Genomic DNA, 14,036 nt, shown 5'->3' with positions numbered 1-14,036 from the left:
GGGGGATTACCTCCCCCTGTATATGCTCATAGGGTATCAAGTCTCTTCTTGGTAACCTGCTATCCTTCCTCTGAGTGCCACCAGGTCTCCTCATTCAGGGGACATGGTCAAATATGAGGCACCAGAGTACGTGTGAAAGTCAGGCCCCACTCTCCACTCAACTGTTGAGAAGCCATTTTTCAAAAGGAAAGAAGGGAGGGAGGGAGGAAAGGGGAGTTTAAATTTGCTCTAGCAGTTTCTTTTGTTTGGTGCTTGTTTTTAACTTTTTAAAGTATTCGTTTTAAAGGATCTACTGATTTTCCCTTGTGTGGATGAGTGTTCTCCCTGTGTGTGCAGTGTGTGTGCGCCTGGTGCCTGTGGAGGTCAGAAGAGGGTGGCGACTCTCCTGGATCAGGCAGTATGAGCATGTGGGTAGCGGTCACCAAGCCTGGGCCCCCTGCAAGAGCAGCAAGTGCTCTCGCCCTCTGACTGGTCTCTCAGCCCTGCTTTAACAGCTTTTAAAACTTATGTCTGTGATCAAATGGTGGGGGGGGAGGTCCCTTCTGTCTGAAGTCATGGGAGGAGAATTGGGTGGGAGAGTGGGAGGGAAGGTAGGGACTGGAAGACAAGAGTGAGGGGATAACAGTCGGGATGTAATGCCAATACATTATACTAATAAACAGGGAAAAAATAACAACTTATTTCCAAGCTTGAGTATAAAACTATACTTGATCATTTGAACCAAGCACGCAGTCCAGAAATAACCTGAATGTACACACATGTGACTTTGGTGAGAACCACATCTAAAAGGAAGGGATTGTAACAGCACCATATTGCATAAGAGTGAAATTTGAAGCTGGATGTGGCTGTACACGACTTCAGTCCTAGCACTCAGGAGAAAGGCAGGTAGGTGGTCTGTGAGTTTGAGGCAGCCTGGTCTACGTAATGAGTTCCAGGACTGCCAGGGCTGCATACTGAGACCCTGTCTGAAGACATAGACAAAGACTTGAATTTGAGTCCACGATTCATACCTGTAAATTATGTTAAACCTCAAATACTATAAACGTGAAAAGATTCTCAACTAAGCAGCCTCGGAAAATAGCAGTAGCGTTGTCGCCTGCCATTCTCAGATTACGGCTTCTAGTCCTGGAGCCACAATCCCTGAGGCTCTGTAGACAGCAGGAAGAGGAGACAGGGGCCCACAATTGCAGGTGCCCTCCCTCTTGGGGCATGCATGATTCAGATGCTGCTGAAAAACAGTCTTGTATTCACTTCTCCGCGGGCCAGAACCTAGCCACCTGGCCTCAGCTGGCTCCGAGAACTGGAGGTGAAGCCACAGTCCAAGTGTCAGTTAACAAAGGAGGCAGTACTGCTGGCGGGGAACAGCTGTTTCTGCTTTTTCAAGAAGTTTAATACCAAAAATAAACTTGAGAATTCTTAGGAGGGAAAATATGTGATTGGCTTATAATTTGCAGTGTGCATAGCTGGTAAGACAACAAAAGCTGTACTCTTGCCTGAGTTTTTATGTGTTCACATCCCTTAGTGTTAAAGCCCATGAAAGGGGGTATAGCAGGGAAGAGCGCTTTCTGTGAAAGTAAGAGAGTCTGAACTCAGATCTCCAGCACCCACAAAATAGCTTCATACGGCCCTATGAGCCTGTAGTCAGTATTAGAAGAGACTGGTGTTCCCTTTGGGTGTTAATAAAAGAATTTACAAAGAAAATATGTGAACGTTTCTGAATAACGTTACAGACAGACTAGAACAAAATTTCTAATATCACGTGGGTTCAATCTTTAATGGAAAATAAGCCCCAAATATTAGGAATTAATACAGGATGAATGAGGTGGTTGTGTCTGCTGCCATACCTGACAACCTGAGTTTTCCTCTGTTCTCCACATATGTATTGCCACAAGCATGTAAATAAATAAACGTAGTAAATAAGAGTGAGCCTAGAGACTGTTCCCGTAGAAAACAGTGCATCCAGTTGTGTTGGCCATTCATTGGCTCTGGGAGGACAGCCACACCCTGAACAACTCAGGACCGAGTGTTACACACCTAGGTCCACACTCTGTGTTCATAAGCCACAGGCTCCAGGTGAACATGTTTTCTTGGAGAAACTTCAGATTTTTATAATATATGACTTTGCACAATGTTTCTATGGTCAAATATGTGAATATTCACATCAAGTGACATAAGTAAATGCTATGAGTAACTTTATTATTTCAGGCTAGGTTTTACTTGCCAAACAGTCTTGCTTCTTGAAAAAGAAAATAAAGGTTTTCTTTTTTGGTGTGTGGGGTGGAGCTTGCTCATATTTGTTCAGGGAAATAATGCACAAGGTTTAAATACAAAGTAGTAGGTTACGGGACAAATTTTATGTCTTCATTTAATGTATGTATGTGTGCATTAGTGTATGTATGATGTATGTGCAGCACGTGTATTCAGGAACCTGTAGAAATCAGAAAAGGCATTAGATCTCTTGGAACTTGATTTGCAGATCGTTCTAGCCTCAAGATTCGTGCTGGGAATTAAACCCAGGTCCTCTGCCAAAACAAGGCGTCCTCTTAACCACTGAGCCGTCCATCTCTCGCCCTACAAATTTTATTTTTATAAAAGGTACATTTAGGGCTATAAGGAGATGGATCAGTGGGTAAAATCTCCTGCTGTGGAAGCGTGAGGACCTGAGTCCAAATCCTTACATTCATCTAAGAAGCCAGATGTGGCTACTGCGAGGGAGCAAAGATAGGCAGATCACTGGAGTTGCCGCTTTCTGTCCCTTCAGCAACACCGTCTTTCAAGGCATTAACAGGGAAAGTGATAGAGGAGATACTGTGCATCCTCCTCTGGCTTTTGATAGGCGTAGACACAGGGGAGTGGCACACAGGTAGCGCGCACACACACATCTGTGGACATTATTTCCCCTTTTAATGCACAGAAAACATTTAAGATGGGAGTTTTTCCAGTGTTAGCATTGGCGTGTAGTTTAGGGAGTGCTAGGTACGTTTTTGTTTGTAATTTTCTATGACTTTGCGTTTTTAAAATGTAAACACATACTATTTTTATTTAAATAAATATAAACAGCTTTTTTTTTTTAAGCAAAAGTTGGTTGACTTGTTATCTTTCTTTTTTTTTTTTTTTTAGTGATAAGATGTTTCCAGCTTTTGGCTTTGGAGCTCAGGTGCCTCCTCAGTGGCAGGTAAAAGGAAAGCTCCTTTTAAAAGCTTTATTCTGGACTAGCAAACAGGCCTCAGCAGCCCTTTTTTCTTTTAACAGGTGTCTCATGAATTTCCAATGAACTTTAACCCCTCGAACCCCTATTGTAATGGTAAGTAGAGCCTCGCTCACCCTTGTCTTTTTCTTGTTCGGTAGAACTACATTTCATTTCTAAACACCAGTTTGAGACACATTTAACTTACTGTTGTGTATAATACAAAAATCACCACAGCTTGGTGACTACGGTGGTAAAGATAATTACGGGGTGAATCAATATTATGATGAAAAGTAAATCCTTCTACCTTACGAATCTAAGTAGAACAAAACATTTTACCATCTTAGGAATAGATCAGTAAAAGTCATCATAAAAGTGAAGGTGTTTTCACATGCAAATTGACTATAAATAAACCCCCCATAAAATGAGTAGTTCAGTATCAGAGACTTCCGAGCGAGCTTTCAGAGAAATAGTGGTTCTTCTCAGATAAAGTGTCACTCTTCACACTTCTTGCTGCTTGCGTGGTATTCTCTCAGTGGACAGGATGAGACTGGAACAGAGAGCTGAGCTCCCAGCACATCTTTGTAGACAGCAGGCAACCGGCCTTTGTATTTCCTTTCAGTTTTTTACTTTACATTTCAAACGAACAAGTGCTTCCTCATTAAAAATAATTTTTTTGAAAAACCACATTAAACAAGCAACCTATACTGCCAAGGCTCCTACTGAGTTATGTAAGACCGAATGTTTTGGGGAAGAAAGGTGAGTGTGAGTTGGAGGTGTTAATTTAGAATTCTAGGTTCCTAAGTTGATATCCTGCAAAGGATTCCCTTTAGACTCCACAAAGTGCATAGCTTCTAGAAGGAAAGGTCTTCCTTCCTTCTCTTTGGAAATAATCACAGGGTGATTATTCTTCTGGGGGCTTTTTTCTTCTTTGTTCTAAGTAAGTCAGTATTCCATTGAGACACTTTTGGTGCATGATTGTGACCCCTTTTATTTCTGGATATCTATAATTGAATTTTTCTTTAAGGTTAGTGTGTGTGTGTGTGTGTGTGTGTGTGTGTGTGTGTGTGTGTGTGTGTTAATGTGTTAATTTTGGTATCTGATATTTTGTTTATAAATTTTTTATAATAAAGTACATAAAGACATTTCTTGTTAAAAATGAAATAAGTAATATATTTGGTCCTTACCTGAAATTGGAATTGTTTTTGGAAAATAGATGACATATTATCTGACAACTCATTTTAGAAGTTTATTACTTTATAAGTAGTGTGAACCCATCCTTGGTCTGTTCATCAAACACATAGCCGTTTCACTTTTGGTTTATAGACTAGAAAAACAATCAGTTTGTTTGTAGATCAAGAAATCCTACATAGAAAAACTAAAGCCTTATTTTAAGATACCAAAGTTAAGTTCCCTTTTTAAAAAGACATCATTGAGCCTAGTTGCCTAGGTATAACGCTTCACTTGTTGCTTTAATGCTAGGAAGGTTTTCAGTATAATTCAGTTTTAGGTGAGTAGCTGTAGACTATATTTGGGAGAGATTAGATTGTTAGGACCTTCAGAGAGCAGAGCAAGCATAATAATACAAACTGAGAAAATACTTCATCTTCATCAGTGCTCTAATGATGTGAAAGAGACATCATGAGCCCAGCAACTCTTAGAAAGCATTTAATTGGGGCTTGCATATAGTGTCAGAGGTTTAGTCCAGTATCCTCATGGTGAGGAGCGTAGTGGCACATAGGTGGTCGTGGTGGCTGAGAGTTTCTACATCTGAATACAAAGGTAACAGAAAGAGAGAGTAGCTGAGAGTTCTACATAGGGATCTACAAGCAGGAGGAAGAGGGAAACTCTGGGCTGGGCATGAGTTTCTGGAACCTCAAAGCCCACCTCCAGTGACACTTCTTCCCACAAAACTATACCTCCTAATCCTTTCAGATAATGTGACGCCCTGGTGACCTAGGGGGTCGTTCTTACTCAGACCACCGCAACTGTTGTTGCTGAAGTTACATGCTCAGCTTTTCTACAGTGTGTTTCATCGCAGTTAATGATGCTGCTAGTCACGGTTACTATTACTGCTATTACTGCTAGACCAACTCCTAGTTAGAGTATCAGTTTATACATGTAAAATCACATCTCTGTGTGGATTGTTCTCACAGGTTGCTCAGACTACTTGTTTCTGAGTTTAGTATGACCAAAAAGACCAAAGGAGTCCCTTGGAACTCTTAAAGTTTAAGAGGAGAAAATTGGTGTTCCCTTCTTGTCCTTGTTGATTTAAACCGAGAAACAAGGTTTTTCGCAGGGCTAGGGAGATAAATCAGTGAGTAAGAACACTTGCTATACAAACATGAGTACCAGAGTTTAAGTCGCCACCACCATCTAAAAAGCTAGGCATGGACTGCATATCCCTGCAACTCCATTGGCGAGCAGAGACAGGTAGAGCTTGAGAATTCATTGGCTAGCTAGGCTGACCAAAATTATAAGATCCTACAGTCAGGTAAAAGATGGTGAGCAGCGATGGTCACCTGCTGACCTGTTCTGCTCTCTGTGTGGCATGCACAAGTGTGCATAACTATACACACACTTGTGTGTACCACACATACACATCACACATTAAATAAATAAAAATTTAAAATACACTAATGTAAGAAAATAAACTTTCTTAAAAAGCACCATAGAATAATTTCTGTGGTTTCAGAACATTTGCCTGCATCCTGTGCTGTCAGAGGACAGAATCAACACATTTAACGAGGATACTCATTTGTAGACAGTGCTTTTCACCAAGGATACTAGCCCACTCACCAAGCTGTGATGTTCTAACAGAAATGTCTCTACACCTATGTGACTTACAGTGGCACATTTGTTCCTTACTCATTTGACTTGTAATTAGATCACAACTATTTTCCTTTCTTCCTTCCTTCTTTCCTTCCTTCCTTCCTTCCTCCCTCCCTCCCTTCCTTCCTTTGTTTTTTCCAGATAGGGTCTCTCTGTGTAGCCTTGGCTGTCCTGGACTCTTGTAGACCAGGCTGGCCTTGAACTCACAGAGATCTGCCTGCCTCTGCCTCTGCCTCTGCCTCTGCCTCTGCCTCTGCCTCCCTGAGTTGCTAGGATTACAGATGTGCGACACCACACCCAGCTTCATATTTCTTTTTAATTTGTTTTTTTATAAAATAGGGTCTTGCCATAAGCCTGGGCTATAAACTTGGAATCTTCCTACCTTAGTTTTCTGAGTGTTGGATCTAACTCTACACCCAGCTGTCCAAATTACTTAGCCTGTCCAACTTGCTATTAATTAATTAGACTGGGAGGCCTGAGGCTAGTTTTCAGTTTCTATGGCAAAATGCAGGAAACAGCCTATGATCGAATATTTAGAATTAATACTGTCCACTATACCTTGCTTGCCCCTTATTATATCATCTAATTAATAAGACTGAATCAGTTTTATTACCATACATTTTTATAGAACTTTATAGAATATGTGCAAATAAGCGTTCCTCTCAGCAGTAATTTTTTTCTTTCTGCTCATCAGTTGTAAGTGCTGCACTTTTCCCAGCAAAAACACATTAAAATTAGGCATAAATATAGCAGTCCTATCTGAGAGGAGAATACATGCTTTCGGTTCGGCGAGACTGTGTTGTAGCTTTTTATAATGAAGCTTAGCCATGAAGAACTTATGAATGTGGAACTTTTCCTTAGTCAAAGCCTTGCTTGATTTTCGTTTTGGTTTTGTTGTTTGTGTTGTATCTTTTTTTTTTCTTTTGTTCTGTGTTTGTGACGTGGACTCACTATAGTTAAATTGATTCAATACTTCTACCCCAGACTCCCCAGAGCTGGAATAATAGGCATTATTCACCAGACCCATTATGTATATAACTGTGTTTCCATTACTGTCAGTTAACAAATAATATTAGAGGATTTTTAATACTCCTTTTTTTTTTTTAATATAGGAATCCAAGGCATTATAGAGGCTTACCGGACCTGTCTTCCTCAAATAAAACTGTATGGACCAACTAATTTTTCTCCAATTATAAACCATGTGGCCAGGTTTGCAGCTGCAGCCACACAACAGCAGACAGCTTCTGTAAGTGCTCTAGGCTCAAAAGCGGGAAGGACAGGGTTGGTACTTCCTCCCGGTTGCCATACTGTTGTTTATCAAATTTGTCAAGATACTACATCAAGAGCAAGAAATGATGATGTATTCAGTATTGGTTTGGGAGCAGTATCTGTTACAATTAATTATCACTAAAGCAAAATAGTGCTTGGTTTTACAAATATTTTTCTGGCTTTGCAAGTAATTTACTTAGATTCTACCAAAAAAATGTTTTTAAAAGACCAACCAAAGGAACAAAGGCTATTACTTAACTTTTAGGAAAGATACTTCACGTGAAGGTCTTTGAATACTTTTATCAGTTGCTGGTGTTGTGTCACTTACACTACAGAGGTTTGAACTCGCTGACCATTACTAGTCAGATGTTGGGTACCAAATCTCCAAAACTGTAAGGACAAGCATTGTGGGGAGCCCCCTTTGTCCACGTGTTGAAAAAGTTAAACAAGACAATTCATGTAAAGTGCATAGTACCTGGGTCAGAGAAAATACATGCATACTTGTAAGTTATTTTCAAAAATGTCAATGTTATCTTAAGCCTAACTGTCAAGACAATTCATGTAAAGTGCACAGTACCTGGGTCGGAGAAAACACACTCATAGTTGTAAGTTACTCTCAAAAATCTCAATGTTGTCTTAAGCTTAACTGTCCCAAGAAAATGAAATCACAACTTTATGTGACATTTTACTACTATGGAAAGTTTCATCAAAGAAGACAAACTTTTTAAAGCAAGTGCTATAGCTGGGCAGATAATCCTCCTTCAGAAGGTTTAGCACTGTTGAGAAAGGAGTTGCCATTTGCTCCCTGCTCCAAGCTCTGAGAAGTTCAGGGGTTCAGTTTAATGAGTGTTTATTCCTCTACCTGTTTGAAAGGTTTATCTATGACATTAAGATGTCTTCTGTGTATTTTTCCAACCTATTCTGTGGTGTGCTGCTCTTCTAATGAGTGTTCAGTTTTTGTAAGAGTGGATGCCTGCCATCAAAGAATTAGAGAGTATTTTATGCAGATGGTATCCTAGACACAGGCCGGTAAGTAAAATGAGTTGAGAGAGACAGACTCGTTAGACCATTCCTCTCGCTGTTTAACCTTGACCTGCTCAGTAGATGTGTTTTCTATTTTTGGCAGCAATACTTCGTTCTCTTGATCATCACCGATGGCGTGATCACAGACCTTGATGAAACCAGACAGGCTATCGTCAGTGCTGCCAAGCTGCCCATGTCTATCATCATCGTGGGAGTTGGCGGAGCTGACTTTAGTGCCATGGAGTTTCTAGATGGTGATGGTGGAAGTCTTCGCTCCCCTTCAGGCGAGGTGGCCATAAGAGATATTGTTCAGTTCGTGCCTTTCAGACAGTTCCAGAATGTGAGTACCGTTCTTTCTGACGTAAACACAGATCTTGTGGATGCTATTGCTTTTGCATGAGAGTTCTGATTTGTTTGGGCATTTTTACATCTTTTGTGCTTTTGCTGTAATTGTATGATAAACTATTAAAATGATATTGTGAACATGTTAAGTCCTTTCTTACTTTTGTATTAATTGCTTTCCTCATGGCTATGAAAAATTACCTGACAAAGGCAACTAGAGGAAAGACAAGTTTGCTTTGGTTAGTAGTCCATTGTGGTGGGAACAGCATGAAGGAAGGACTTTAAGGCAGCTGTCACAGTACATCCATAGTCAAGAAGCAGAGAGGATGAATTTGGGTGCTGTCCTATGGGTGTATTCGCTGTGATAAGACATTGGCCTGTACTAACATGGGAAAGAGATTTTATTTTGCTTACACTTCCTTACCACAATCCGTTATCCAGGGAAGTCAAGGCAGGAACCTGGAGGCACTAACCAAAGCAGGGACCACAGAGGGGTGCTGCTTACTGGCTTACTCTCACGACTTGCTTAGCCTGCTTTCTTATCGAATCCAGGACCACCAGCCTAGGGGAGGCACCACTTACAAAAAAGGTTCTATATAAATGGAATCATAGTGTACATGAAGTAAAGGATTGGCCTTTGTTTTCTGTTTTTGTCTTGTTTTGTTTCTTTCATGTAGAATTATTCTTCTGAGAGTCACCTGTGTTGTTGCATGCATTCCTTTTCAGTTCTGGTTGATTTTTGAACACTTGAGGCAGTTTCCATGCTGACTCGGAATCCCCAGAATAGATAGACCAGGCGGACTATTTTGAGAGGGCAGAGAAGAATTTCATTATCTATCCACATTAAAAAAAAAAACTATATGTGAATGTTTTAGCAGCTTTATGCATAATAGATAAGAGCTGTAAACAACTCAGATGTTCTTCCACAGGTAAAAGATTAGCAAAACAATGGTACATCCGTTGCCTGGGATACTTACGAACAGACTTTAAAAAGTTTCTGGTGTTTTTATAAAGGCTGATAGTATTACACGAAGGTTGCTTGGGAAAAGAAGGATTCAGAATTAATTCTGTTTAAACTTAGGTCACTCCTGTGATCTCAAACTGTGTTTCATATAGCATTGTCCATTAGATTGTTACATGCTCCTTTCAGAATGGTGACTGATATGCAGAACTTTAAAAAATTATTTTATAATATTACGTTGCATGTAGTAGTCACGAGAATAACTAATAAACCTTTGTGTGTCTAACATAAAGTCTTCAAGAACAAACTGAATAAGCTTTTAACACATTGACTTTTAGAAAAGGAGAAAAGATAAAGATAAATTAAAAAATAGAAGGCCATAGGTAACATTGGTTGCCTTTTTCTTATCATGCGGACTGCTCCTAAGGTACACGCCTAGGGACTGGGAATTGCTGCATTCTAATGACTGCTGAGTTATCTCTAGTATTACCAAACAGCAGATAATCAGTCAAAGGTGGTTGTGTGTGTGTGTGCGCACCTGCAATCCCAGCACAGGGCAGGCAGAGGCAGGAGAATGGTAGCTCAGGGTCATACTTAACTGCAGAGTGAGCAAAAGGCCAGCTTGTGTTACATGAGACACACAGGAAACACCTAAGCAAGCTAGCCGATGTCCAGTTGGTAATAGTGACTATGATTTTGTTTTTCCTTAAGGCTCCCAAAGAAGCACTTGCTCAGTGTGTCTTGGCAGAGATTCCCCAGCAGGTGGTGGGCTACTTCAACACATACAAACTCCTTCCTCCCAAAAATCCAGCTGTGAAATAGAAGGAGCCAGTACAACCGCAGGATTCATAAGCTGTATGGAGCAGTGGCATTTCCTACACAGAATGATGTGTCTGCCTTCTGTGCTTTTCACCCCCAGCGTTGCTGATATAAACCCAGGGTTTTGTACATATTATATCTGTTTAAAGCATACATTTTATACTTTTTGAAGCGGACCAGAACAAATGAATCAATGAATTCAACGATTCTTAGTGATTTATAGAAATTAAAGAGTGTTATTTGGAATGGAATTTAATGTGGGAAAAGTGGAGTTTGTTGGTTTGTTGTCTACTTTCTATAATGAAAACGCCATTTTTAAATGATGCCAGTAAAGCAAATGAATTACAGGATGATGTGTGTGCATGTTGCTATCTGGTTTATAGTAAATATTTTGCAAGCCAGTGTCTGTGTTTGTGACTGAGAGCTGCTTAAGTTAAAAGTGCTGAATTTGTGCCTATGACTTTGTGTTCTGTTCCTTTCTTTGCTGCAATGCTTTCATATACAAAACTATTTTCATATGGGTCTTTATGAAAAGCAGTAGGCTTACTTAGATTTTAAATTGTACAATCAAGCAGTGGAAAGATCTTTGAGGAAAGACATTTTTATTTGCCCTTTGAAATCGTTTATTTTCACTGTGAACTGTTGTGTACACCATGGTCAGGTTCGACCTTTGCCTTACTGAGTAAACAAGACACTCAAGCTTCTGTCGATGAACAAATGATAGGTCATCCCAGAGGGTACATGATTAGATCAGAATAAGGTAACTAAGTGATTAGGGTTGCTTTATTCACTAAAGGTTTGAGGACCAAATATTTCAGATGAAAAATCATGATTGCTGGCCAGGCATGGCAGCACATCATCCCGGCACTTGGGAGGCAGGCAGGTCGCTACAAATCACCCCACCTACACAGTGAGTTCCAAGCCAGCCAGTTGCACAGTGTTTCAAAATAACAAATAAAAGCAAATAATTGAGAAATCCATTTCTTCTAACAAGTGACATAATTGGGAGAGGTCATTTTCATTCTTTCTTAGCTAAGGTCCTTTGCATTGATTTGTATAGGTTTATTTAGATTTTTTTCTTGTCTTTTACAAATAATATTTTTGTTTTCTTTAAACTTATATTTCTAGTTATTTATTAACCAGTTCCATTTTTCATTTCAATAATGTACTATTTCCTAAGTCCAGAATGTATTCTATTAAGCATAAAACCTGATACAACATTTTTAAAAGGAAAAAAAAAACCCCAACATATATAACCCCTTTTCTAACTGCTACAATTCGATAAAGTGGCCTTAATAGGCTTATTTTGAAGAATGAATTATCTTAACTTTACCCTTTGTGCTTAGTGAGCACACATTTTTAGAATAGATTCTGTAACATTTACCTGATGATCTGAATGTCAAATACTTTTCCTATCTATGTAGTGGCCAATTATCACTAACAATTTAACATTTAGAGTTGTGTGCTCATCACATATCCTTAAGTGGATGCCCACAGTACCTCTCAGTGGTCCTGTCAGTGTTACTGAGTCCCTGCACCACTGCCTGAGTCTTTGTTCTCTGCAGGCTTCTCAGAAAGCGCTTACTGATGGGGTCTGGCTCAGGAGATCTCCTTGTCTTGTTTGCCCAGCCTCGTGGGTGGTTGTCTCCTTCTCACATAGGTAGCTGGCGTCTGGATATGTGCTGTTAACCTGAAGCAGTGCACCTCTGTAGCAGGGTTTCTTAAGTTTATTTTCACTTTTAGTTCTTTCACCCAAGACATTTTTATGCAACCCCAATTTTATAGGCATTTAAGATAGATGTACACACAAAACATTGCAGGTAAACAGAATGAAATTTATTTTAGGGGCCTGGAGAGATGGCTCAGGGTTAAGAGCACGTATTACTCTTGCAGAGGATCTGTTCGTCCCCAGCACCTATATCAGGCAGCTCCAGTTTCAGGGGATCTGGTGCTCTCTTCTGTCATCCCTGAGTGCGCACGCGCGCACACACACACACACACACACACACACACACACACACACACACACACACGGAGAAAGGGTAGAGGGAGGGGGAAGGGGGAGAACGAGAGAGAGAACAAATCTGTGTAACAATTTCTGTTAGACATACAACTTGACCATCTATTAAAGGTGAAAGCGTATTTGCCTACCATCCAGGTGGATATGCTTCCTTGTTTTTTACAAAAGAATTAGATCTCAGCTGAGTATTTGGTATTGCATTACAAAGAGCCTCTTTGATATACTCCAGATTTGTTTGATATTTTGATTTTATAATTGTCAATGATTAGAACCCCTTTTCACATAGAGTACAAATGTCATAAATATGTTTAAGGATGTTTCAGAAGTTGGAAATGTCGTACAGAGTCTCTGTATGTTAAGTGGTAGAAGAGGCCTTCTTGTCTCTGAATCTGGGCTCGCTGGATGGGCTTAGCCCCAGAGGGCACTCAGAACTGCAGGCCCTTCATCTGGCAGCCATCTTGTTTCTGCCGTTTGGTCCTTAGCAGTTTTTATGTTCTGGCTTACCAGAATTGTTTCCTTTTAAAATAATTTTTTTAAGTTACTTATCTTGGTCAAGTTTTATAGATTTGTCATTATTCATAAGAGCTGTGATTCTGGCAAATTAAAGTAATGCATACTTTTCTGCAGTTTGCAATAAAAGCATTTCCAACTTCTAGATTCTCGTTATAAGGTTCTTAGTTTCAGCACTCAGTTCATTCCATACTATTTTATGTTTTGTATCTAAATATTTATCTTCCCTGTTGTGCCATTATTTGAACAAATGCCATTCAATCTCAAAATACATCCAAAATAAAAATCACCAAATTGACCTTTATTCTTCTGTAACCACGTATGAATGTGGTCATGCTGTACACAGGTGTACGATTTCTCACGTGCATTTGTTCAGAAATAGTACTCAAATGGGCCCAGTCACCTCATCTTCTTTAAAGATTGTGTTTAAGATTGATTTTTTTTTTAAAGACTTAAAATTTTAAGTCTTCTGAGGGATTTACAAGTGTTCACTTTAGACAGTGCTTGGTCAGCTTTTCCAAAGCATAGCCAGGGCCTCATTGATGCTTATGCTGCATTTTGACATGCGTTGCCCTCTTCGTTTCCTACATTTCCTAGAGAGCTGTCTTCTGGAGTGCTTTCTAGTCTATTTTTCATGAAGGTGATGTAAAATAAGCTAGCAGCTGGGTGGAAGTTGCGATCGGTTGTGGTGGATGTCATATGTCACAGTATGCTCATAACTTACTAATTCAGGAATTTATGCTAAATATATCTTCAGGACAAGTTCCCTTTGAATAAAGTTACTTCTTGATGTAACGTGGCTGTTTTGTTTTCGTTTTTATTTCTCTACAACTTACCTATAAGAAATGAAGCTGGGGGGTGGGGTAGCTCACGTTGCTATGTAAACGTGAGGACTAGAGTTCATACCCCTGTACCCATGTAAAAAGCCAAGCGTTGGTTGCACAGGCTTTAACCTCCGCAATGGAGGCAGCAGACACGGCCTTGCTGGGGCTTGCTGGCTACCAGCCTAGCTCAGAACTGGCAAGCTCCAGGTTCTGTGAGAGGCTCTCGCTCAATGGTCTAAGGTAGAGAGC

General features: G+C 40.0%; 1 protein-coding gene across 1 annotated transcript in view; it reads left to right on the top strand.

The window, feature by feature from the left end:
• Positions 1-13,758, top strand: part of CPNE3 (copine 3) — a 52,622-nt gene extending 38,864 nt beyond the window's left edge. Inside the window, exons 12-16 of the mRNA XM_084794093.1 lie at positions 3,121-3,175; positions 3,253-3,304; positions 7,132-7,265; positions 8,415-8,651; positions 10,326-13,758. Coding sequence (XP_084650219.1) covers positions 3,121-3,175; positions 3,253-3,304; positions 7,132-7,265; positions 8,415-8,651; positions 10,326-10,436 — 589 coding nt within the window. The 3' untranslated portion in view covers positions 10,437-13,758. The remainder of the gene's footprint in view (positions 1-3,120; positions 3,176-3,252; positions 3,305-7,131; positions 7,266-8,414; positions 8,652-10,325) is intronic.
• Positions 13,759-14,036: the final 278 nt, after the last annotated feature.

Source organism: Acomys minous (genome assembly GCF_964271855.1).
Source record: "Acomys minous genome assembly, chromosome: 1".
Taxonomy (NCBI): domain Eukaryota; kingdom Metazoa; phylum Chordata; class Mammalia; order Rodentia; family Muridae; genus Acomys; species Acomys minous.
This window is presented reverse-complemented; position numbering and strand designations above follow the sequence as displayed.